This window comes from Labeo rohita, chromosome 21 (genome assembly GCF_022985175.1).
Source record: "Labeo rohita strain BAU-BD-2019 chromosome 21, IGBB_LRoh.1.0, whole genome shotgun sequence".
Taxonomy (NCBI): domain Eukaryota; kingdom Metazoa; phylum Chordata; class Actinopteri; order Cypriniformes; family Cyprinidae; genus Labeo; species Labeo rohita.
Window position 1 is genome coordinate 25,711,991 of NC_066889.1, and position 26,270 is coordinate 25,738,260.

The 26,270-nt window shown below is 36.4% G+C and overlaps 4 protein-coding genes across 9 annotated transcripts; all 4 read left to right on the top strand.

Moving 5' to 3' along the window:
- The first annotated feature begins 1,611 nt into the window (after positions 1 to 1,611).
- Positions 1,612 to 9,939, top strand: LOC127151996 (proteinase-activated receptor 1-like). Of its 2 annotated transcripts, XM_051092381.1 has the most exons (3): positions 1,612 to 1,755; positions 8,466 to 9,163; positions 9,241 to 9,413. In XM_051092381.1, the coding sequence occupies exons 1-3, from the start codon at positions 1,707 to 1,709 to the stop codon at positions 9,280 to 9,282; spliced, it is 789 nt and encodes a 262-aa protein (XP_050948338.1). In that variant the 5' UTR covers positions 1,612 to 1,706; the 3' UTR covers positions 9,283 to 9,413. The 2 variants fall into 2 exon arrangements, with proteins under 2 accessions (XP_050948338.1, XP_050948337.1); XM_051092380.1 differs by having other exon boundaries at positions 8,466 to 9,939.
- A 305-nt stretch (positions 9,940 to 10,244) lies between these two features.
- On the top strand, positions 10,245 to 11,771 carry LOC127151993 (proteinase-activated receptor 1-like). The gene is made up of 2 exons (XM_051092372.1): positions 10,245 to 10,359; positions 10,571 to 11,771. Exons 1-2 carry the CDS (start codon positions 10,320 to 10,322, stop codon positions 11,713 to 11,715), a joined length of 1,185 nt encoding a protein of 394 aa, XP_050948329.1. The 5' UTR covers positions 10,245 to 10,319; the 3' UTR covers positions 11,716 to 11,771.
- A 3,663-nt stretch (positions 11,772 to 15,434) lies between these two features.
- LOC127152193 (proteinase-activated receptor 1-like) lies at positions 15,435 to 16,490 on the top strand. Its single transcript, XM_051092692.1, has one exon. The coding sequence runs from the start codon at positions 15,435 to 15,437 to the stop codon at positions 16,488 to 16,490; it is 1,056 nt and encodes a 351-aa protein (XP_050948649.1).
- Positions 16,491 to 17,685: 1,195 nt separating this feature from the next.
- Positions 17,686 to 24,102, top strand: f2rl1.1 (coagulation factor II (thrombin) receptor-like 1, tandem duplicate 1). Of its 5 annotated transcripts, none has more exons than XM_051092378.1 (4): positions 17,686 to 18,107; positions 18,202 to 18,250; positions 18,343 to 18,426; positions 22,231 to 24,102. In XM_051092378.1, the coding sequence occupies exons 3-4, from the start codon at positions 18,360 to 18,362 to the stop codon at positions 23,295 to 23,297; spliced, it is 1,134 nt and encodes a 377-aa protein (XP_050948335.1). In that variant the 5' UTR covers positions 17,686 to 18,107; positions 18,202 to 18,250; positions 18,343 to 18,359; the 3' UTR covers positions 23,298 to 24,102. The 5 variants fall into 5 exon arrangements, with proteins under 5 accessions (XP_050948335.1, XP_050948336.1, XP_050948332.1 ...); XM_051092375.1 differs by lacking the exon at positions 18,343 to 18,426 and adding an exon at positions 20,623 to 20,706 and having other exon boundaries at positions 17,687 to 18,107; XM_051092376.1 differs by lacking the exons at positions 18,202 to 18,250; positions 18,343 to 18,426 and adding exons at positions 20,482 to 20,530; positions 20,623 to 20,706 and having other exon boundaries at positions 17,687 to 18,107.
- The last annotated feature ends 2,168 nt before the right edge of the window (positions 24,103 to 26,270 follow it).

Genomic DNA, 26,270 nt, shown 5'->3' on the forward strand with positions numbered 1-26,270 from the left:
ACACCATATGCACTTCTGTAACTTTCACCAGCAAAGAAAAAAAAAGTGCGGTGGTGCAGTTCTCATCTCAGCCCTACTACTACGGCTCTCTGTGTTCAAGAGAGATAAGGCAGAAAAACAAACCTCACCATGTAACACTCAGACAAAATCCACATCTCTCACTAAAACCATACTTGCAGTAAAATGTGAAAAAACTCATCAGATGTGGTTTACATAATTGGCATTTTCAGTATATTATATTATACATGTTATTACACTATTTACATCTTGCATCAATATTTAAAATGCTACTGTATGTTCAGTTTATATGATTAAAAGCAGAAGTGGCCTGCAACAGTTGTCTTTTCATACATTTTACTTCCCCATTTGTTAAAGTCATATGTAACCCTGGACGACAAAACCAGCCATAAGTAACACTGATATATATATATATTTTTTTTTTTGCAGATTGCAAAAAAGATTGACGATTTTCAAATAGCTGTATCTCTAGCAAATATTATTCTATTCTAACAAACCATACATCAATGGAAAGCAACTGAAATCTCAATTTTAAAAAATTGACCCTTAGACGGGTTTTTGTATGTCCTATTTTTCACACTCTAACGCATATAATTCATTAGGTTGTTTTTGCTATGGTACCATTAAGACTTCTGTATGTAAATGTCTGGACTCTGTAGTTGACAATGTCTTTCTTCAGTAATGTTGCTAAATACTGAATAAGAATTGATAAGTAAATTGAGGGAAGGCCAGGTGATTTTCAAAGAAATTAGTCTTGATTTTTTATTTATTTGTTATTATTTTTTCTTTTCTTATTTTTTTCTTTTTTATTTTTTGCACATTGTAGTGTATGACAGCTGTAGTTCATGTAAAATTTGCTTTGTGTAAGGAAAAAGGAAAATATTAGCCAAGAGAGTAAAAAATATTGTTTGTAAATATATATGCATGTAATCAAATGCCAACATGAAATTAGTTCATTAAAATTTATTAAAGCCTACATTGTAAAAAAACAAATTGTTGAGTCAACTTAAAATAATTTGTAACCTGGCTGCCTTAATTTTAAGTTCAGTCAACTCAAAAAAAGTTTATTCAATTTGAAATGGTAAATTATACAAATTATAGTGACAAATTAGATATTTGAGTTGAATCAACTTAAAATTTTAAGCCAGCTGAGTTACTTGCCCATCTGTTAAGTTTAGTAAACACAAATATCTAAGTTGTTACTTAGTACAATTTAACATTTCAAGTTGAATAAACTTATTTTAGTTGACTAAACTTAAAAAATTAACTCAGCAGGGTAACCAATTATTTTATGCTGACTCAACAAATTGTGTTTTTTATTTTTTACAGTGTATGATTATTATTGTTGTTTTTATTTCATTTTTTTTAGGTCTAGTACTTAGCATGATGCACAGAAGTTTAGAATGAATAATGTGGGTATATTTTGTTCACATTTGATAAATTCTGATAAGTTCTAAGCTGCTGGTAAAAAAAAATGGCAAACTGCATAGACCTCCTGAGGGTGGTACTTCAGTTTCTCCTGAAGTTCCTCCTTTCACTGAATAGATAAAAATTCGCTGTATCACATCCTGGCATAACCACACCGAAGAGACTGGGCACTCGGTGACAGACGCAGCACGGGTGTTTGTTCATCTAGAGTTTCTGATTCTGATAACTTTAAAGTCTAGAGGAAAATTTGATCATTGCTCATGGAGGTCAAAACTCTCTTGCTTTTCATTTTATTTGTGCATACATGTGGTAAGTACATCAGTATTTAAAAGTGCTACGACTTTCATGGCTTGCTCATCTGCTTAAATTCAAATTTGACTTTTTATTGATTTTCTCAATACAGCACCATTAAAATTGTGAATAGGGGTGGGCGATACCACTTTTTTTGTGTTCGATACGATACCAATACTTTTAAAGGCCACTAAGAGAAAAATTAATAATAATACTCACTTAACTTTATATTTGAAACACATTTTAGCATTCAAAATGCTAAATAATTGCAACTTATTAAGTTATATTTTGGTTTACACATGGTTAAAATACATTTACTGTAGTGGTAATCATAGAAATTTACAAAATACTATAGTTGAACTTTGGCCACTTTAATAAAACCAAAGTTCATTTTCATAAGGGACTGCAGTGATGGGCTGTTGCATGCATAAAATGTGGTCTTTTTGTTCTGACAGTGTATTATTTATATAAACATTACAGAATAGAACATGATCAACTTTAACCTTTAATGTTCAATTTTAATAAATGTAATTGCACAAACTATGTAGGCTACAATATATAGAAATAACTCAAACATAGGCTAGATGATTTTTTTCTGTATTGTTCTGGTCTGCCTTTCCCAAAAACATCCACGCTTTATGATACTTTTGGGAAACGCAGCCCTGTTTGAATGCATTGCGAATGCAATGCAGAAGTGAGCGAATGCTCTCTGTAATTAATTGGTTCTGTCTTGCAACATTTGTGTGCATTCAGATGAGCAGGAAAAAGTTTCTTTCCTACACAGTTACTTGCTAACATAGGTTATTCGACAAATTTAATACATATTGCATGCATTATTTTTTTTTATTTATTTATTGGTTAAATAAAATTACTGGTAAATAAAACCTTAGTATCAATATTTTTTATTTGAGTATTGTTACTTTCGATACTCGCATCAGTATTGTTATATCAATATATCAATATAGGATCGATATGCCCATCCCTAGTTTAATTAGTTTCAACTTAAGTTTGAGTTCTGGCACATGTTTCCTCACTCAATGCACTTTGATGAACAGTAATAAATGTGACCCTGGACCACAAAACCAGTCATAAGGATGAATAAATCAGCTTTTCCTTGATGTATGGTTTGTTAGGACAATATTTGGTCAAGATACAACTATTTGAAAGTCTTGAATCTGATGGTTCAAAAAAATCCAAATAGAATGAGAATACTGCCTTAAAAGTTGTCCAAATGAAGTTATTAGCAATGCATATTGCTAATCAAAAATTAAGTTTTGATATATTTACAGTAGGAAATTTACAAAATATCTTCATGGAACATGATCTTTACTTAATATCCTAATGATTTTTGGCATAAAACGGATGTTGGCTATTGCTACAAATATACCCATGCTAGTTATGACTAGTTTTGTGGTCCAGAATCACAAATTATTTTTCACTAAGCAGCAGTAATGGGAATGCCGGCGTTATACATAAACGGAGTTACTAACGGCGTTATTTTTTTCAGTAACGAGTAATCGAATGAATGACTGTTTCCCCCGATACAGTGCCGTTACCGTTACAGACAATAAACGCGTTACTATAGTCTATTATAATATTATTATAATTTTATTTTTCAGTTCATCAGCGTACCAGTATTTGACGAGCCGTAAACTTTAGTGTGAAGGCACACGAGCCGTCGTTTTGTCTCATGCACAGGAAAAAAAAAATACAGAGCGAGAGTCTTTTACCATGTAGAATTGACGTGCACCATGTAAACGATATTCTTTTTTGTATTTTTCTGTCAAAACAACGGAGTTCATTTGGCTTCTTTAGGTTTTAAGAACTGCTGGTTTCTCCGGTAGTAGGCGGAACTAATGCACAAACGGCAATCTTATTGGCTGGCGCTCACCTATTATCGTCCCTGTTTTGGTTTGAGCGAACGCAAAACGTAGTTTATTCATAAACCCAGCAGCTCATTAATCCTTTTTAGTCACACAATAGTTACTTTCCCTGGTAATTAGTTACTTTTATAATGACGTAGCTATTTGTGAGAAGTAACTAGTAGCTACTAGTAGCTAATTACTTTTTTAAAGTAACATGCCCAGCAGTGCTAAGCAGTAATTTCTTAATGTCACAGTCAAAGCAGGCCAGGCTATTGTTTTCTCTCTACACCAAGTCATTTTCCAATATTTAATAAAATACACATTGCTGAATATCTATGTATGTTGCATTTTATTTGAAGTAATTAAAGGGATTACACCCTTTTATATCTTCAAAACATGATGGTATTTTTTATGATATCTATTTGACCCTGCATAGACAAAACACAACTAGAAAGGTAGCTAAAGTAGTAGCAGTGGTTCAACTGTAATTTTTGAAAAAGGAAATGTCTTTATTCACATTCTTCCATGTCAACCTGCTAAAATTGCAGTAATTTCTTAATGTCACAGTCAAAGTAGGACAGGCTATTGTTTTCTCTCTTTTTGTACACCAAGTCATTTTCCAATATTTAATAAAATACCTTGGTGAATATCTATGTATGTTGCATTTCCACATGCATCAGTGTATGGTCAGAAAAGCGCAAACCTTCAGACTGCAAGACGCTGAAATGCATTCTGCAATTTCCCATTCATTATTTTTTATTAATCTATTTATTATTTTTAGTGTGCATTGTTAACATAAATGCTATTATTTTCACTATGTCCATGAATTATTACTTATGCTGTGTTTAATATGTTTTGCAGACCTACCTGTAGTAATACAATGTGTTCCACTCCATTCCTGCATATGGTTGAAAAGTTAAAAAGATAAACACTGAGCAAATTTGAAAAACAAACTATAATGTTGATCATATGAATACAAAGACATTTAAACACATTGACAATATGCATTAACACATGAGGGGATGTTTCGCAGAGCGGAAAATGTATTGAAATACTGGTAGCTCTTTAGGAGTCACACCCAAACCGGTCAACATCTATTATGTTCTCACCTCACACACTGAAGGCTTAAGTGATGCCACCACATTTTAAAAGCGCATCCTTCCATCTTCACACATTATAAAGCACGCTCTCCAGCACAACACTGGCAGTGTCTGTCCATCTAGACATTATAAAGAGTAAAAGAGTGCAACAGTCTGATGATCTGTAGTTGTTATAGTATGTGAGATCTGTTGTCAAATGGGTTTTGTTTTTCACTCAAGCTAGTAAACTAACAGATTGGTTGTGTTGTGTTTTGTTACAGATTCTGGGCACATGGAGGATTTTCCATTTGACTTTCTTAACCGGACAAATCAGACATTTGTAACAAAATGTAAGGGAAATAATAGTGCGGTAACATACCAAAACCAAACTACATACTTTGAGCTAGAGGATACGTTTGTTCTTGTCATTAAAGACAAGATGGTCACACGTGTCATACCCTCGATATACATCTTCATCATTCTCCTTAGTTTGCCCCTGAATGGTTTGGCCTTGGTGACGTTCACCTGTAAGATTCAAAAGAAGAAACCAGGAGTGATCTACCTGTCTCACCTGGTGTGTGTGGACCTGCTCTTCACCCTGCTGCTGCCTCTGAAGATCCACTACCGATTAAACGGTTCAGATTGGGTGTTCGGTGAGGCGGCATGTCGTTTGCTCACTGCGGCTTACTACGGCAACATGTACTGCTCCATACTGCTGATGATGTGCATGAGTGTGGACAGGCTGCTGGCCGTGGCGTTTCCAGTCGCCTCTCTGACCTGGAGGAGCGCAAGGAACGCCACATTCATTTGCACATTAGTCTGGCTGCTGGTGCTCGCTGGTACAGTGCCCCTTCTCTCAATGAAACAAACATTCACTTTCCAGAATCTGGAAGTCACCTGCTTTGAAATGTTTGACTACAACACTTTGAAAACATTATACTTCTACGCGTTGTCAACTCTCCCCTGCATTTTCTTCTTGCCGCTGATCGTCATCTTAGTGAGCTACTCTACTATCATTTATGTGCTCTGTGTTAAACGTGGTCACTCAGTAACTTCATCATCTTCCTCAGACAACCGAAGGAGGGCTGCGATTATGGTCACTGCTGTGCTGACTGAGTTTGTGGTGTGCTTTGCACCATCCAATGGCTTTCTGTTGTACCACTTTGTTCGTTTAGCCATGGGAAGCGATGGGTCGGACACGTACTTGTCTTACCTGATGGCTGTGTGTTTGGGAAGCTCAAGTGTTTTTCTGGACCCTCTGCTGTACTATTATGGATCATCTCAATACAGAGAGCAGATCCGCTCTGTGTTTTTGGGCTGCAAGGCAAAAAGAGCTGACATAACATCAAACACAACACAAAACACACACACAAATCCTATCTAAGCTGCACCGTGTAACAAACAGCATAAATAAAATGCAGATCTCACTTTAAACTATTTACATTGCATTTAGTGCACGCCTTTATCAAATGCTATCTATCTATCTATCGCTTGATCGATCCACTATATCATCCTTATCCTGTCTGTCTATTAACAAATTAATAAACATAACCTGATTACGAGTTGACTGAAGCCATGTGATCATTGATTTTACTGATGTCGTTTTCCTGCATTCGCAGTTGTGATTTAAAACAATCCTCTAGGTGGCGGTGTTTATTCATGTCTACACAGGGTAAATAATCCGTACAGTTTATGGTAGACAAATGTGTAGTTCAACGTAGTCTATTATATTAATTACCTTGCTTTTAGTTTGATCATTTTAACTTTTATATTTTCTCTTTTTTACACTGCAAAAAGTTAGGTGTCAATGAAAACCCAATACAATTCTTATTGATTTGCCTCATCATTTCACCAGCTGATATCTTCCATACATTCAATTCCCTTGTATAATTTGTATATAGAACATCTGTACTTATTGTCTATTGTGTATGGTCTTTCACATATTTATTCTAATCACTCGTTTATTTGTGTATTGTTTGTGTCTTTTCATATATTTATTCTAATCACTTGTTTATTTGTTATCTTTGTCTTGTCACTTGTGATCCTGTCTGTGCACTGGTAGCTTCTGTCGCCAAGACAAATTCCTTGTGTGTCTAAGCACACTTGGCAATAAAGATCTTTATGATTTTGTAAAAACTACTGTGAATAAAATAGGCTAAGTACACCTTGGTGAACAGTTATGCTGCAATTCATTTGTGATAGCAGATAGCTCAAAGGGATAGTTCACCCAAAAATAAATAAATAAATAAATTCTGTCATTAATTACTCATCCCCATGTTGTTCCAAACCCATAAGACCTTCGTTCATCTTTGGAACACAAATTAAGGTATTTTTGATGATATCCAAGCACTTTATGACCCTGCATAGACAGCAACTGGCATGTTCAGAAAGGTAGTGAAGACATTGTTAAAACAGTCCATGTGACAGTTCAATCATAATTTTATGACTGCTCTCGGATTTAAGAAGGTTCTCGGATTTAACCAAAAATATCTTAATTTGTGTTTCAAAGCTGAACAAAGGCCTTATGGGTTTGGAATGAGATGAGGGTGAGTACTGAATGACAGAATTTTCATTTTTGAGTGAACTATGCATTTCATAATTTACAGTATGTGTAAAAATTATAATCAAAATGAGTCTATTGCTTTCCTTTGAAATGAGTTCATATATCAATAGTTTTTGTCATATTTTTGTCACATTCACTATGAATCTGTAATATTATTTGTAAACATTTATTGAAATGGACTAAATTATTTATGTTGGCATTGGCGCACAACCAATGCAAATGTGCAGATCACTTCATGAAAAATGCTAAATTTAAACTTCCCACTACACTTCAGTGGCTCCACAACAAGTTTCCAGATCTGCTCATTGCAGGCAACACCACTTGGGCTCTTAAACATTCTATGGAGATTTGTGTCCTAACCACATGCATCAATGTATGAAGAGTGCAAAGCTTCAGACCGCAAGATGCTGAAATGCATTGTGTAATTTCCCATTTATTGTTTTCAGTGTGCATTGTTAACATAAATGCTATTGTTTTTACTATGTCCATGAATTATTACTTATGCTGTTTAATGTTTAGCAGACTTACCTGTAGTAATACAATGTGTTCCACTCCATTAATGTATATGGCTGAAAAGATAAACATATATATACTTTTTTTTTTTAAATGAAACAAACTCATGAATGAAAACAAGAAAAATAAACTATAATGTTGATCACATGAATACAAAGACCTTTAACCTGCATTAATGACAGTATGTATTAATACGTGAGGGGATGTTCTGCAGATCAGAAAATGTATTGAAATAGTGGTAGCGCTTTAGGAGTCACACCCAAATCAATCAACATCTGTTTATCTTCTCATCCCACACACTGAAGGCTTAAGTGATGCCACCACATTTTAAAAGCGCATCCTTTCATCTTCACACATTATAAAGCACGCTCTCCAGCACAACACTGGCAGTGTCTGTCCGTCTAGACATTATAAAGTTGTACAATATAGAAACTGAGAGTTAACCGGAAATCATGGTGGACTTTCCTTCATTTATAAATCTTACATTCAATGGTAAGTACATCAGTGATCTTATGAGTGACATGATTTTCAGTTGTGGCTTGCTGATGTGCTGAGAATGAATTTCACTGGCTTATTAGGTAAAAGAGTGCAACAGTCTGATGATCTGTAGTTGTTATAGTAAGTGAGATCTGTTGTCAGATGGGTTTTGTTTTTCACTCAAGCTAGTAAACTAACAGATTGATTGTGTTGTGTTTTGTTTTGTTACAGATTCTGGGCACATGGAGGATTTTCCATTTGGGTTTCTTAACCGGACATTTGTAACAAAATATAAGGGAAATAATAGTGTGGTGGCATACCAAAGCCAAACTACGTACTTTGATAAGTTTGTTCTTGTCATTAACGACAAGATGGTCACACGTGTCATACCCTCGATCTACATCTTCATCATCATCCTTAGTTTGCCCCTGAATGGTTTGGCCTTGGTGACATTCACCTGTAAGATTCAAAAGAAGAAACCAGGAGTGATCTACTTGTCTCACCTGGCGTGTGTGGATCTGCTCTTCACCCTGCTGCTGCCTCTGCAGATCCACTACCGACTAAATGGTTCAAATTGGAAGTTCAGTGAGGCGGCGTGTCGTTTGCTCACTGCGGCTTACTACGGCAACATGTACTGCTCCATACTGCTGATGATGTGCATGAGTGTGGACAGACTGCTGGCCGTGGCGTTTCCCGTCGCTTCTCTGACCTGGAGGAGCACAAGGAAAGCCACATTCATATGCACATTAGTCTGGCTACTGGCGCTTGCTGGTACAGTCCCGCTTCTCTCAATGAAACAAACATTCACTTTCCAGAATCTGGAAGTCACCTGCTTTGAAATGTTTGACTACAACACTTTCAAAACATTATACTTCTACGTGTTGTCAATTCTCCCCTGCGTTTTCTTCTTGCCGCTGATCGTCATCTTAGTGAGCTACTCTACTATCATTTATGTGCTCTGTGCTAAACGTGGTCACTCAGTAACTTCATCATCTTCCTCAGACAGTCGAAGGAGGGCTGTGATTATGGTCACTGCTGTGCTGACTGAGTTTGTGGTGTGCTTTGCACCATCCAATGGCATCCTGTTGTACCACTGTGTTCGTTCAGCCATGAAAAGCCAAGGGTGGGACACCTACTTGGCTTACCTGATGGCTGTGTGTTTGGGAACCTCAAGTGTTTTTCTGGACCCTCTGCTGTACTATTATGGATCATCTCAATACAGAGAGCAGATCCACTCTGTGTTTTTGGGCTGCAAGGCAAAAAGGGCTGACGTACCATCAAACACAACACAAAACACACACACAAATCCTATCTAAGCTGCACCGTGTAACAAACAGCCTAAAAAAACAGCAGATCTCACTTTAAACTATTTACATTGCATTTAGTGGACGCCTTTATCAAATGCAAACGCTTACACTTCATTTCATTATTTCATACAATCTGCAGGAATGATTATCTGTCTGCCAACTATGTAGTAAGTAAATGTGTGAAAAAAAAATATATTAACTAGACTACTGTGTTACTAGACACATTTTTAGAGTAATCTGTCACTGTTGTTATACTTTATATGCAAACAGATCTATCTATCTATCTATCTATCTCTCTGTCTGTCTATCTATCTATCTATCTTTTGCTGTATCGATCCACTATATCACCCATATACTGTCTCTCTATTAACAAATAAATAAACATAACTTGATTATCATTTGACTGAAGCCATGTGATCATTGATCTTACTGATGTCGTTTTTCTGCATTCGCATAGTTGTGGTTTAAAACAATCCTCTAGGTGGCGGTGTTTATTCATATGTCTGCACAGGGTAAATAATCCGTACAATTTAAGGTAGACAAATCTGTTGATCAGAAATAGTGGTAGCGCTTTAGGAGTCACACCCAAATCAATCAACATCTGTTTATCTTCTCATCCCACACACTGAAGGCTTAAGTGATGCCACCACATTTTAAAAGCGCATCCTTCCATCTTCACACATTATAAAGCACGCTCTCCAGCACAACACTGGCAGTGTCTGTCCGTCTAGACATTATAAAGTTGTACAATATAGAAACTGAGAGTTAACCGGAAATCATGGTGGACTTTCCTTCATTTACAAATCTTACATTCAATGGTAAGTACATCAGTGATCTTATGAGTGACATGATTTTCAGTTGTGGCTTGCTGATGTGCTGAGAATGAATTTCACTGGCTTATTAGGTAAAAGAGTGCAACAGTCTGATGATCTGTAGTTGTTATAGTAAGTGAGATCTGTTGTCAGATGGGTTTTGTTTTTCACTCAAGCTAGTAAATTAACAGATTGATTGTGTTGTGTTTTGTTACAGATTCTGGGCGCATGGAGGATTTTCCATTTGGCTTTCTTAACCGGACAAATCAGATGTTTGTAACAAAATATAAGGGAAATGATAGTGCGGTGACAAACCAAAACCAAACTACATCCTCTGAGCTAGAGGTCCTCTCGGATAATTTTGTTGTCCTCTTTAAATGCTTTACGATCACGCGCATCATGCCCTTGATCTCCATCTTCATCATTCTTCTTAGTTTGCCCCTGAATGGTTTGGCCTTCGTGACGTTCACCTGTAAGATTCAAAAGAAGAAACCAGCAGTGATCTACATGTCTCACCTGGCGTGTGTGGACCTGCTCTTCACCCTGCTGCTGCCTCTGAAGATCCACTACCAACTAAACGGTACAGATTGGGTGTTCGGTGAGGCGGCATGTCGTTTGCTCACTGCGGCTTACTACTGCAACATGTACTGCTCCATACTGCTGATGATGTGCATGAGTGTGGACAGGTTGCTGGCCGTGATGTTTCCAGTCGCCTCACTGACCTGGAGGAGCGCAAGGAAAGCCACATTCATATGCACATTAGTCTGGCTGCTGGCGCTCGCTGGTACAGTGCCGCTTCTCTCAATGAGACAAACATTCCGTTTCCAGAATCTGGGAGTCACCTGCTTTGACTTGTTTGACGAAAACACTTCAGAGACATTATACTTATCCGTGTTCTTAATCCTCCCCTGCATCTTCTACTTCTTGCCGCTGATCGTCATCTTAGTGAGCTACTCTACTATCATTTATGTGCTCTGTGCTAAACGTGGTCACTCAGTAACTTCATCATCTTCCTCTGACAACCGAAGGAGGGCTGCGATTATGGTCACTGCTGTGCTGACTGAGTTTGTGGTGTGCTTTGCACCATCCAATGGCTTTCTGTTGTACCACTGTGTTCGTTTAGCCAAGGGAAGCGATGGGTCGGACACCTACTTGGCTTACCTGATGGCTGTGTGTTTGGGAAGCTCAAGTGTTTTTCTGGACCCTCTGCTGTACTGTTACGGATCATCTCAATACAGAGAGCAGATCCGCTCTGTGTTTTGGGGCTACAAGGCAAAAAGAGCTGACATAACATCAAACACAACACAAAACACACGCACAAATCCTATCTCAGCTGCACCGTGTAACAAACAAACAGCCTAAATAAAAAGCAGATCTCACTTTAAACTATTTACATTGCATTTAGTGGACGCCTTTATCAAATGCAAACGCTTACACTTCATTCAAGGGATTTCATTATTTCATACATAATCTGCAGGAATGATTATCTGTCTGCCAACTATGTATAAGTAAATATGTGTAAGAAATATAGTAACTAGACTACTGTGTTACTAGACACATTTTTAAAGTAATCTGTCACTGTTGTTATACTTTATATGCAAACAGATCTATCTATCTATCTATCTCTCTGTCTGTCTGTCTATCTATCTATCTATCTATCTATCTATCTATCTATCTCTCTATCTGTCTATCTATCTATCTTTTGCTTGATCGATCCACCATATCACCCATATCCTGTCTCTCTATTAACAAATAAATAATCATAACCTGATTACCATTTGACTGAAGCCATGTGATCATTGATTTTACTGATGTCGTTTTTCTGCATTCGCAGTTGTGATTTAAAACAATCCTCTAGGTGGCGGTGTTTATCCATATGTCTGCACAGCGTAAATAAACCGTACAATTTATGGTAGACAAATTGTTGTTCAACGTAGTCTATTATATTAATTAGCTTACTTTTAGTTTGATGATCTAAACTGTATTACTATATTTTCTCTTTTTACACTGCAAAAAGTTAGGTGTCAATGAAAACCTAATACATTTCCTATTGATTTGCCTCATCATTTCGTAAAAACTACTGTGAATAAAATAGGCTAAGTACACCTTGGTGAACAGTTATGCTGCAATTCATTTGTGATCGCAGATAGCTCAAAGGGATAGTTCACCCCCCCCAAAAAAAACGAAAATTCTGTTATTAATTACTCATCCCCATGTCGTTCCAAACCCATAAGACCTTCATCATCTTTGGAACAAAAATTAAGGTATTTTTGATGATGTCCAAGCACTTTATGACCCTGCATAGACAGCAACTGACATGTTCAGAAAGGTAGTGAAGACATTGTTAAAACAGTCCATGTGACAGCAGTGGTTCAATCGTAATTTTATGACTGCTCTCAGATTTAAGAAAGCTCTCGGATTTAACCAAAAATACCTTAATTTGTGTTCCGAAGCTGAACAAAAGCCTTATGGGTTTGGAACGACATGAGGGTGAGTACTGAATGACAGAATTTTCATGTTTGGGTGAACTATGTGTTTCATTATTCACAGTATGTGTAAAAATAATAGTACTAGTATATAATAATCAACAATAATCTATTGTTTTTATTTCAAATTCTTTCTTATATATAAAATGTTCAGACTTTTGTCAGACAATGCAAATGTGCAGATCACGTCATGATATCTGTGCCAAAATTTTAACTTCCTACTACACATTCAGCCCGCAAGACACTTAAATGCAATGTGTAATTTCCCATTCATTGTTTTCAGTGTGTATTGTTAACATAAATGCTATTGTTTTCAGTATGTCCATAAATTATTACTTATGCTGTGTTTAATATGTTTTGCAGACCTACCTGTAATAATACAATGTGTTCCACTCCATTAATGTATATGGATAAAAAAAAAAAAAAAAAAAAAAAACACACATGGACTGAGCAAATTTGCAAACTTTTTATAATTTTGTAAATAAAACAAACTCATAAATGAAAACAAGAAAAACAAACTATAAAGTTGATCATGCGAATACAAAGAACCCCTTTAAACTAATTGACAACATGCATTAATAGGTGAGGGGATGTTTTGCAGAGCGAAATGGTATGACATAGTATGACAATGGAATATTAACCCTTTGTCTGTTTTTGCCCTGTTGTTATTGTTTGGACTGATCGCCTGTGTTATGACTGGGCCTGTATTTGGACTCTGTTTGTGGATTACCCTTCATTAAATATACCACATTTGGATCCTCTGCCTTTGTGTCTTGGAGCAGTTCATGACAATGTCATATTGTTCACAGATATTAAAATAGATATTATGAAAATGTGCCCCACCAATACTGACCATATTATTAAAATATGAAATCGCTCTATTTTCCTCATTCTGTGCTTGCTTTTATAAATGTTGTAGTTGTTTCATGCAAATCAGTGTGGTCTTATGTCGTCAGCCAGTGCCGGCCTATAGGTTGGTGCAGCGCCACCAATACAGACCATAATATTAAAATTATGAATAATGTTATGAGATTGCTGTTGTTTCATGTAAATCAGCACCTGAACAAATGCAACTAGTGGCATAGGGATGACATTTAAGCCCACCCTGTTTTACATTGAACACTTCACAGAGAATGTGAAAACAAGAGTGAATGGAGAAACACTAAAAGTCTGAGAGCATTTTTTTTTTTTTTTTGCAATTTAGTATTATTAATGTAATTAAAATTGCTTATAAAATTAGCCACTGGTTCTGCAAAAAAAGTTATGAATTGTCACGAGAGTGTTGTACATACAGTCCATTATAGGGAACAAAACTTGCAAATGTTTAGTCTGGGTAGCAAAAAAAAAAAAAAAAGAGAGAGAGAGAGAAAGATTACATTTTTATGTTACATACAACTGTTGATGGGGGACTGGCGATTTCAACTAACTACCCGAGGCCAGCATGAAAGACGCTCAGCACAGCTGACAGGCCACTGCTACGTGTCATCACGAAACCTCATCATTTGCATGTGTGTTTTTAAAAAAAAAAAAAACAAGAAGGCGCAAAATAATTCATCAGAGTACTCGTGTAAACACAGAATGGAGTTTTGCCTCTTCTTGTGCTTGAACAGACAAATACATACAAATCATCAGTTACAACAAACTGTCAATTACGTCTTAAGTTGAGAAAGAAACAGGTGAGAAAGAAATCGAATGTGTATCATTATATTGGATGCATTGTCTCTTAAAGTGACCATTCCTAATTTACTAGCTGCCTTTGGTGTCCTTAATGTTAATCCAATAAAATAAAAGAAAGAAAATCACTAGTTGTAGTTTTAACAAGAATGAATCTACATTTAATTTATACAGTGAAGACAATAATGCAATGATATTTAAATGTACATTTGATTATTCAGTTTCTGTACCTGAACCCCTACAAACTTGAAAAAACAAAAACATTGTTATATCTTTGTTCTATTTTTTAATATATATATATTCCAGAAAAAAAATTGGGAGCAACTAAACAGAGTGCATTTGTTCTGACAAATGTCAGGTACACTGTTGTTATTTGTTTGCTGTAACTGGGAAAATATATTCAGTGCATAAACCATCTGCATAAAATACATATGTAAATGTGTAATTTGGGCACAGTTCTCTGGAAGAGCATGACCCATGTAAGGTCACATGCCTTTGCTGGACAGTGAGTTCTACACCTGACTATAAAGAGCTGATTCTGTTGACATTCATGCCGGAAACAATCCACGACTTGACAAATACTGTACAGTCGTTACAGTTAATTTTGCAAGAAGATCTGGATTTAGGCTTTTCTGCTCTTAATCAGCATGAACCTGACTAGTCAAAGTAAGAACTTGTTTATATTATTTAAAGATAAGTGTGCAATATTAAGACTTTAATATATGAAACATGTCTATTTGATTATAAATGTTCATAAAAATTAATTAATGAATGTTTAGCATAGTTATCTAATTTTCCCCTCTATTCTTTTAATGTTTCTCCGACCCATTAATGATTGTGTTTTGTTTTGTTACAGCTTCTGGCCTCATTAAGCATTCTTCTTTTGGCTTTCTTAACCAAACAAATCCGACATTTGTAACAATGTTGGAGGGAAATAACACAACTATACCACCCTCTGGGGCACTGCTCGCCCCACCTGAGTGGGTTCTGCTCTTTAAAGGCTTGATGGTCACACGCATCATGCCCTCCATCTCCATCATCGTCATCCTCCTTAGTTTGCCCCTGAATGGTTTGGCCTTGGTGACATTCACCTGTCGGATTCGAGAGAAGAAACCAGCAGTGATCTACATGTCTCACCTGGCGTGTGTGGACCTGCTCTTCGCCCTGCTGCTGCCTATGAAGATCCACTACCAGCTGAATGGTACAGATTGGGTTTTCGGTGAGGCAGCATGTCGTTTGCTCAGTGCAGCTTACTACTGCAACATGTACTGCTCCATACTGCTGATGATGTGCATGAGTGTGGACAGGCTGCTGGGTGTGGCATTTCCCGTCGCCTCACTGACCTGGAGGAGCGCAAGGAAAGCCACATTCATATGCACATTAGTCTGGCTGCTGGCGCTCGCTGGTACAGTGCCGCTTCTCACACTGACACAAACGTTCCATTTCCAGAATCTGGGAGTCACCTGCTTTGACTTGTTTGAGGTAGACTCGTCAATAATGTTATACTTATACGTGTTCACAATCCTCCCCTGCATCTACTTCTTCCTGCCGCTGGTTGTCATCTTAGTGAGCTACTCTACTATCATTTATGTGCTCTGTGCTAAACTTGATCCTTCAGTAACTTTATCTTGCTCAGATAACCGAAGGACGGCTGCGATTATGGCCACTGCTGTGCTGATTGAGTTTGTGGTGTGCTTTGCACCATCCAATGGCTTTCTGTTGTACCACTGTGTTTGTATAGCCATGGGACGCAATAAGTTGCATACTTATTCGGCTTACCTGATGACTATGTGTTTGGGGAACTCAAGTGTTTTTCTGGACCCTCTGCTGTACTATTACGGATCATCTCCATACAGAAACCAGATCCGCTCTTTGTTTTGGGGCATGAAACACAATCGCACATACACGAAATCCTCTCATCCAAGCTGCGCGGTACAACAAATAAGTAGTCTAAATGAACAGCATGTCTCACTTTAAACTATTCATATTGCATTTAGTGGACACTTTTATCAAATGCAACTTATGCTGCCTTCAGAGGTTTCATTAATCTATCTATCTATTGATTGATTGATCCATCATATCACCAATATCCTGTGTCTCTATTAACAAACATATAAACAATAAAAGGTGATTACCATTTGACTGAAGCCATGTGATCATTGATTTTACCTGATGTCTTGGCTCTCCATTTGCATAGATGTGATTTAAAACTGTTTATACATATGTCTACCCAACGTAAATGAATCGTACAACTTATGGTAGACAATTCTATTGTGTAACGTAGTCTATTACCAATTTTAATTAGCTTATTTTTAATTTAATTTCTTATTATAACGCTAATTTGCTTCACAGACGTAGTAAAGCAATATATAGCCTACAATATTTACCTCTTACCTCTTAAAAGAAACACACAGAGAGGCTGTAATAATGCAGTTCTCTAGGTGGCGATGTTTATCCATATGTCTACTTACCCAAACCCAAGCAGACAATGCCCAGCAAGCAATAGTCGTCATTTCAACGTCTAGTTTAACTATAGACCCGATATAGTCCGGCTATTTGTAACCCACTTCTAGACCAAATAATCTTGAATTTAGTTACATGTCATTTTTTGGCAAAATACTTGTGAGATATATGATATTTCATCATGTAAGCAAAGTCAACAGCGTTTACAAGGTGTTTTATTTCTATATTTATATATGTATGTATATATATATATATATATGTGTGTATATATATATAGTCTATTCTAGGGCTGTGTTTAGACGTCTATTAAATTTTCACTGACAGCCCAATGACAACCTTATTTTAGCCTAGACGTCTAGGCTGTGTTTCAACGGCTAATATACGTTTTTAGACCAAAAATTGCTTGCTGGGTTGTTGGTTTTAATAGTCTAGATCTGATAACCAAACTACTTCTCAAAATACACCAAACCACGACCATCGTTAATTATATTCAGAAGATTCACGGACATTTCGAACGTAGTACTCTACCATCAAATGGTATAATTGTAGGCGTAGGAATATAATTGCAGTATGGCGTTTTGATAGACCGTGATTCATGTGTCTGAAAAATAGACACATTATCGACTGCAGAGTAACATTACACAATACTTTCGAGAATACCAGAGTGACGTAAGCAACTGTTTTACTTTTATAGAATGTCACTTCTGCATAAAACGTCACTCTTACATCGATTCACAACTGTCTGACTTTGTTTTTTCTGTGTTTTCTGTGCTGAATAACTATTTCACGTCTTGTTCTGAAAGAACTCTGTCGGGTTTTTCGTGAGGATAAAAACAGATAAAATCAGCAACCGCCGAATTTGTCATCTTTCTGTGTAGCTACTCCGCTGAGTGAGATGACAATCTGAGTGACTGCTGTTTATATTACCTCAGGCAGCAGATGATATCGCGGATTATTTTTTTTTTTTAACTGTGTCGCACTCTGGTGCGGAACGCGCCTCACAGGTGTCACAGCGGAGTGATATCGTCATAAGAAACTAAGACACGTACACGTACAGCGCTTCCTATAGCAACTAGACCCGTAGTTCAGAAGCAAAAGAGTGACTAAAGAGCGCATTTGTTCTGACAAATGGTAGGTACATTAAAGTTTTGTGTTTGGTGGGATTTAAAAGAATACATAAACTGTCCGCATAAAATACATATGTAAATATGTCATTGGGGCACAGCTCTTCTGAAGGGCGTGACCCAGGTGAGGTAACACGCCTTTGATAGACGGTGAGCTCCACACACACCTGGTTATAAAGAGCTGCTTCTATTTACGTTCTTTCCGGAAACAGTACACGCTTCAACAAATACTATTGTTCCAGGTAATTTCGCAGGAATAATGGCGCAGCGGTTGATCTGGATTTATACTTTGCTGATCTTAATCAGCGTGAACCTCTCTAGTCAAAGTAAGAATTTGTTTTCTTGTTTATAGTATCTCATCTCAGTGATTCCATATATGAAATACGTTTATTTGATTATAAATGTTTATACAATATAATTTATAAACGTTTAGCGTATTGAAGTTTACGTTTTGGTTTATGTCTAAAACTGATCATTTAAAAATTAACCTCGTTTGTCCCCAATTCTTTTAATGTTTCTCTGACCTAAATTGATTTGACAGATATTAAGGACGCTCTAGCGCTCTGCTGAATGTGTGTGTCACTTCTGGTACATGAGTACACTCATGCACGAAGCAGTTTATTTTAGTATGTAAAATGCATTATTTTTTGGGTAACTAGTGTTACATAAGCAGGCTATGAATAGTTTGAATTCGCACTGTCTCATCTATCAAGTATGTACCCATATTTCAATAACACAATGCCTGAGGTTTGTAATGCATGTTCTTTTGCTGTTATAAATACCATTTGCTATGAGTAATAATAGCGTGGATCAAAACAGACATGTTTGTTCCTTTACAGTAGACAGATTTCATAACTTGACACGATTAGATCTCTGTACTAGACACTTAGTAATGATTCATTTATGTCTAGCACTTAAGTGCATCTAGCATGTGGAGTAAATCTGTCTGTCTGACATGATTTTGTTTTTTTTTTTCTGTGTGTTATTCTGTATGTTCTATCTGTCTGTCGTTCTTTTATTTTATGTTGATCTGTCTGTCTACCTGTCTATCTATCTATCTTTCTATCTATCTCTCTCTCACTCTCTATATGTCATTGATCAATTAATGTTCTTCTGATTCTGGAAACCATGTGAGATTGCTATGAACTAAGATGAGGCCATATAAGGCTATATATTAGCATTTTACTGTTAAGAGGACCAGAAGTCAGTAATAAACAAAAATATCTGAGGTTAACTTATGACTCAACTTTTGTAGAAGTTGCTCAGGAAACCTAAACCCCATGGTAAACCACTTGCGTCAAAAATAATGCACACTGGATGAGAATCGCCACACCATCATGTTCTCATGTTTAAGGCAACAGTCCAACATCTAATCACCAAACAGGCAAAAAGTTTGCTTCAAGAATAAAAATAAGGGCATTGGTGAGTTTTGCTGTAAAAGCAGTGCAGATGTAAAAGGCAGTCAGTATTATTACATCTCATATGAAGCATAGACTTTATGCAGTGCACAGAAAGACAAGTGTATTATTGAAAAATGAAACATGCTTTCAGTCTAGAGTGAAGTCTTCAGAATTATGTACTTTAAAAACAATGTTAGACAAATATAAGTTTGAACTTATTCTTCTGTATCTTACAACCAATGTTAATACTCTTTTAAAGGGGACATTGGATGCAAAATTCACTTTTTTTCACATGATGTTTGCGTATAAGTGTGTCTTAGCGCTGTGTTAACACAACCACCCTACAATGATAAAAAATTAATTCACTTCTTTTTTTTAATCCCCAAAAAGACTAAACAGTCTCAATTATCAAGCCATTTTGATTTTCCGAGCAGTATGACATCATACTGCTCAAGCTCCGCCCAAAACTGCTGATGGACTGTCCCGTATTAGCTTATTTCCCCCCTTAGCCAGTTGTATGCTGTCCACCATCAGAGCCACTGAGGATGCAGTGGATTAGTTTTGTTTTTGCTAGTGGCACATCGTCATATACACAAAAAAAAAGAAGAGAGGGGTGGGTAGAGCAGTAGCTCATTATCATTTTAAAGAGACATGTTTATATGTTTATGACTGTTTATATTACCTCAGGCAGCAGCTGATATCGCGGATTATTATTTTTTTTAACTGTGTCGCACTCTGGTGCGGAACGCGCCTCACAGGTGTCACAGCGGAGTGATATCGTCATAAGAAACTAAGACACGTACACGTGCAGCGCTTCCTATAGCACCTAGACCCGTAGTTCAGAAGCAAAAGAGTGACTAAAAAGAGCGCATTTGTTCTGACAAATGGTAGGTACATTAAAGTTTTGTGTTTGGTGGGATTTAAAAGAATACATCAACTGTCCGCATAAAATACATATGTAAATATGTTATTGGGGCACAGCTCTTCTGAAGGGCGTGACCCAGGTGAGGTAACACGCCTTTGATAGACGGTGAGCTCCACACACACCTGGTTATAAAGAGCTGCTTCTATTTACATTCTTTCCGGAAACAGTACACGCTTCAACAAATACTATTGTTCCAGGTAATTTCGCAGGAATAATGGCGCAGCGGTTGATCTGGATTTATACTTTGCTGATCTTAATCAGCGTGAACCTCTCTAGTCAAAGTAAGAATTTGTTTTCTTATTTATAGTATCAGAGCCACTGAGGATGCAGTGGATTAGTTTTGTTTTTGCTAGTGGCACATCGTCATATACACAAAAAAAAAAGAAGAGAGGGGTGGGTAGAGCAGTAGCTCATTATCATTTTAAAGAGACATGCACCGAAACAAATCACTGTGAACAGAGCTGTTTTTGACAAGATAAAAAAGGTGTCGTTTTACACAACAAAAAGTATGTTGCAGACATTTCATGAAGATCCAAAAGAATTCTACCAACTTTAATTGGCATCCCGTTGTAGAATAAAACAACAAGGTATCGACAAGTTATGTTTACCACAGGCTTTATTTTACTTTTATTTTTTATAAATTGAACAACTCCATAAAACCCCACTGGAAAATTTTGAAGGAACCAGTGGCAAATTAGAAGGGCTGCCCTCAACTAAAGATTTTACTGGTCGACCAATAGTCGTTTATTTTAAGCATTAGTCAACTATTAGTCACACATTTATTAATAAACCATACAAATCATAATAATGAGCCCTAATAAGTGCTCAAGCTCATGCAAAAAAAAAAAGCTTGGACCTCTTACCTTAGACCTGCCCTGAGCAAGCTGAACACTCTGACCGCCATTGTTTCGACTCCAGTGCAGGGGAAGACAAGAATGTCTCCGATTGAGGTGTTTTGTTGTTGGATGTAATAATGAACATAGCAGTTGTCATTTACTCCCGACATTTGAGCTGCGAAAGATGCATACATTGCTTTGGTTTTTGAAGGAAAAGCACCCGGCGATCTACATAAATGCGTCTATGTTCGCGCAAATCATTTAATCGCCTTTCATAGTAATGTACTAGTTAGCAAGTTTTGCGGATAAATGTGGCTAAATGTGGCTAAAGTAAACAGAACGACTCATCACCCACAGAAGAGAGGGGCGAGGTGAGCAGAGCTCATCAGCATTTAAAGGCAAATGCAACAAAATGGCTCGCTCTGAAAAGGGCTGATTTTGACAAGGTAAAAAGGGTGTTTTTTACAGTACCACTGAGAAATTTTAACCGAAGTATGTTATAGACTTCTCGTTAAGACCCTAATGAATCATATCCACTTGTGGAAAATGGGCATCCGATGACCTCTTTAAGAGATGAAGTCAGCGACACTGACGAAAAGCCATATTTGAGGTAGATGAATGATAAGTGAGCGTTTGGATGTCCTGCCCGATGTACTGTATTACCACATAGTCCAGTCGGTAACAATCTGTCCATCACGGACTGCGTGACTTTGCCACTTCGCCACTTCCTGTGTTTTTTTTTCTTTTCTGCGACTGAACAACTAATAAAATTTTGGTAGACCCAAGTCTCTTCTCATCAAATTAGTCGGTTAGTTGACTATTAGGGGGCAGCCCTACAAATAATCTGGGTTCTCATATCCGCACCACTCTGCTATCAAACTACTATCAGTGAATGGAAAATTTGCATTGCCACCCATATCTATCATTGATTGATCTATTGTTCTTTCATTCTGTTTTTTCTATGTATAGATTGTAACACGAACAGAGGCTTTACTGGTAATGAAACTTGGTGTGGCGTGTCGGTGACAGACACTGCTGTTGCTGTACTGAAGAGCAAGCTCACCCAGATCTTCTTTCCAGTGTTGTACATCATCGTCTTCAGTGTGGGCTTGCCGGCCAATGCTATGGCCATCTGGGTGTTCCTCTTCAGAACGAAGAAGAAACATCCCTCATCCATTTTCATGGCCAACCTCGCACTGGCGGACCTGCTGTTCGTAATCTGGATTCCTCTAAAAATCGCGTACCATTTTAACGGGAATAACTGGATCTACGGAGAAGCCATGTGCAAAGTCCTAGTGGGTTTTTTCTATGGGAACATGTATTGTTCAACTGCTTTCATTGCATGTATTAGTGTCCAGAGGTACTGGGCCATAGTACATCCTCTTTCCCACCAGAAAAGGAACAACAAGTTGGCAGTTGGCGTGTCTGTGTGTGTGTGGTTGGTCGTGTGGATCATTACCGTGCCTCTTTATCTTTATGACCAGACCGTGAAGGTCACCAACATGGATATTGTTACCTGCCATGACGTCACTCGCCCCAGCCAGTCACGCTACCCTTCTATCTACTTCCTGATTATGGGAGTTATTGGATTCGTAGTTCCCTGCATAGTGTGTATAGTTGCATACGTTCAGATGCTACGCGCCCTGAAGAGCTCGATGACAGGTGCAGACATCGTTCAGAAGCGAAGGAAGGCTGTCATCCTCATCGTCACAGTGCTGGTGATGTTCCTAGTGTGTTTCACCCCGAGTAACATCATGGTTATGGTGCATTACTCCCTGCTCTTTATGGGAGTACAGGACAGCGGTTACGGCTTCTACATTACAACTCTATGCCTGGCCAGCCTCAACAGCTGCATCGATCCATTTGTATATTATTTCATCTCAGATGAGTTCAGAGAACATGTAAGAAACACGTTTCTTTGTCGCAGCGAGCGCACCGCGCAGAGAATGCGGGTTTCCTTCAGCGCGCTTAAGTATTCGAAGAAAAGCAGTACCTACACATCAGACTCTGGAAACACACAGAGCAGTTCATTCTAAGACATCCAGAGAACCGTTTTACATATCTATGCAATGCTCTGATGGGCTACTAAACCTTTTGAAAACTATATAAGCTCTTGTTATTTTATTATTAAAGGTTGTTAGAGCTGGAGGAACAAGTTTCTGAAACATGCACTGAGTTATTTTCGACACTTAACGTAATTCAGTCAAAAGTAAACATCTTTTTTTCGTATCTTGGTAAAGATCTTACAAGACCTTAAAAGGGCATTCAATGATTCTTACTTCTTGGAACTACAAATTATCCTCCTGTTTGATGACGCAGTCATGGAAATGTCAAAGTGTTGTTATTATAGTGTTGCCATTACGTCACTAATAACAGGTTCCCTTAATTTGGGTTTTAAGACGTGAAATCTGTCTGGTCTGATGGGATTTCTCAGAATCCCCTCTCAAATGACCTTTAATCCAGTTCTGTGTTAATTGAGACTAAGAAGTTGACTGAATAACTGGAGCTGTAATATATTTTGAGCATCTGTTACAGAAACCCTTTTGCATTTATGCCTGTGTGCATAAATGCATATGCAGGTATTTTTAAAAGAATGTGAAATGTTGCGTGCATGACCAGTTTTAGTTGTGTGAATGTATAACCACCAAACACAACCTCATTCACATGTTCTGACATACTAAATGCTATAAATGCTGCCTTATTTTTGTACACCCATGCCTCACTGGTGGTTTTCAAAGCACATAGGTTTTAATGTGTTATCTGTGGTGTACTTTGTATTTGTCTTTTTTTTTATGATCTGCATTTGTGTAAATAAATTTGTCTTTCCATGTCTGCCTATGATTCATTGTGTGAATATGTGGCCTTGTTTTCTAAACCAGACAGACAGCAGATATGACCAAAGTCCACAGAGCAACTCATAAAATTGATTTGCAGTTGTTTGACGCACACACATTTACAGTTCACTGTCCTTTTTTAAATTACTCTTCACTGAAAAGACAGGCTACATGAGTAAAAATTAAAGTTTGTTTCGTAGGAAATTATTTTTGATTAGCCAGTTCTTACAATTTATTTACAAAATTGGTGATTGAATAGGTAAACACAGAAAATATAAGCACAACTACCTAAAATTATGTAAAACTACAAAACCATAGTCTGAAATCATAAAGACTTGTTTGATTTTATAAAAGTTTTTATAAATATCTGATAGCACTGACAAAATACAGATAGTTACGCAACCTTATCAAAAAGGTTCTATATTTTTGTTTTAAATTAGCCTCAGGATAAAATAGTGTACATTTCTACCTACATGTTCTGAGTCATCAATGTTATTTAAGGTTTATTCATGTATTATTATAGTATTTATTCATATTTTCATTTGATTTTGTTTTTATATTTTCATATTAATTTTAGTTTAAGTTTTAGTAGCTCCAAATAGCTTTACTTTTATTTGTATAAACATTTTCCTTCACGTTTATGTTATTTTTTATACACTACCAGTCAAACGTTTTTGAACAGTAAGATTTTTAATGTTTTTTAAAGAAGTCTCTTCTGCTCATCAAACCTGCATTTATTAAAATTTTGAAATATGTTTTATTTTTGAATATATTTCAAAATATAATTTATTCCTGTGATTTCAAAGCTGAATTTTTGGCATCATTATTCTAATTTGCTGCTCAAAAAACATTTATTATTATTATTATGTTGTTAAACAGCTGAGTAGAATTTTTTTCAGGTTGCTTTGATGAATAGAAAGTTCAAAGGACAGCATTTATCTGAAATAGAAATCTTTTGTAACATTATATATATATATATATATATATATATATATATATATATATATACACTACCGTTCAAAAGTTTGGGGTCAGTAAGACTTGTAATAGTCTTTAAAGAAGTCTCTTATGCTCATCAAGGCTGCATTTATTTGATTAAAAATATAGAAAAAAAACCCAGTAATATTGCAAAATGTTTTTACAATATAAAATGATGTTTTTTTATTTTAACATACTTTAAAATATAATTTATTCCTGTGATGAAAAGCTAAATTTTTATCAGCTGTTACTCCAGTCTTAAGTGTCACATGATCCTTCAGAAATCATTCTAATATGCGGATTTATTATTAGAATGATCAATTTTGGATAATATCAACAGTTGTGCTGCCAAATATTTTTTGGAACATGTTTTTTTTTTTTTTTTCAGGATTCTTTCATGAATAACAAGTTTAAAAAGTACAGTGTTTATTCAAAATATAAATATTTTATAACAATGTAAATTATTTATTATTAACTTTTAATAAACTTTTAATTATTAACTTAAAACATCCTTGGTGAATAAAAGTATTAATTTCTTAAAAAAAAAAGAAAAGAAAAAAGAAACAATAAAAATGTACTGACCCCAAACTTTTGAACAGTAGTGTATATATATACATATCAGTTTAATTTTTGGATCTTTCTATTCATCAAAGAATCCTGAAAAAAAAAATGTACTCAACTGTTTTAAATATTGAAAATAGTAATAACATTTTTTTTTGAATAGCAAATCAGCATATTATAATAATTTCTGTAGGATCATGTGACTCTGAAGTCTAGAGTAATGATGAATTTAGTTTTGTTTTTTTAAATAGTAAAAGAATTTCACAATTTTATTGTTTTTGCTGTACTTTGGATCAAATGCAGGCTTGGTGAGCAGAAGAGACTTCTTTAAACATTTAAAATCTTACTCTTCAAAAATGTTTGACTGGCAGTGTATTATCAGGCTATATGTTTTTTCATTTTAGCGATTTTTTAACATTTTAGTTTAGTGTAGGTAGTAAGTTGTGGTCTGAGAACAGGGAAGTGATAATGTAATGTCATTTTGATGAAATAAACATGACAAATCAAACAAAATGGTTAAGACTTGATAGCCTACTTTAGAAATGACACGTAGATACGCTTTAAATAGCATATTTAATGGTTAATGGTTTCAACACCATACTCAGTAGAGTCTCGGTCTCTCTCTCCACCCACGCT

What these genes read in the sequence shown, in the direction of transcription:
- LOC127151996 (XM_051092380.1), top strand. Translation starts at nt 1,707, where the DNA reads ATGGAGGTCAAAACTCTCTTGCTTTTCATTTTATTTGTGCATACATGT. An exon ending in TTTATTTGTGCATACATGTG is followed by an intron (nt 1,756 to 8,465) that starts GTAAGTACATCA and finishes GTTTTGTTACAG; the next exon opens with ATTCTGGGCACATGGAGGAT.
- LOC127151993 (XM_051092372.1), top strand. Translation starts at nt 10,320, where the DNA reads ATGGTGGACTTTCCTTCATTTACAAATCTTACATTCAATG. An exon ending in TACAAATCTTACATTCAATG is followed by an intron (nt 10,360 to 10,570) that starts GTAAGTACATCA and finishes GTTTTGTTACAG; the next exon opens with ATTCTGGGCGCATGGAGGAT.
- LOC127152193 (XM_051092692.1), top strand. Translation starts at nt 15,435, where the DNA reads ATGTTGGAGGGAAATAACACAACTATACCACCCTCTGGGGCACTGCTC.
- f2rl1.1 (XM_051092378.1), top strand. Translation starts at nt 18,360, where the DNA reads ATGGCGCAGCGGTTGATCTGGATTTATACTTTGCTGATCTTAATCAGC. An exon ending in CGTGAACCTCTCTAGTCAAA is followed by an intron (nt 18,427 to 22,230) that starts GTAAGAATTTGT and finishes TTCTATGTATAG; the next exon opens with ATTGTAACACGAACAGAGGC.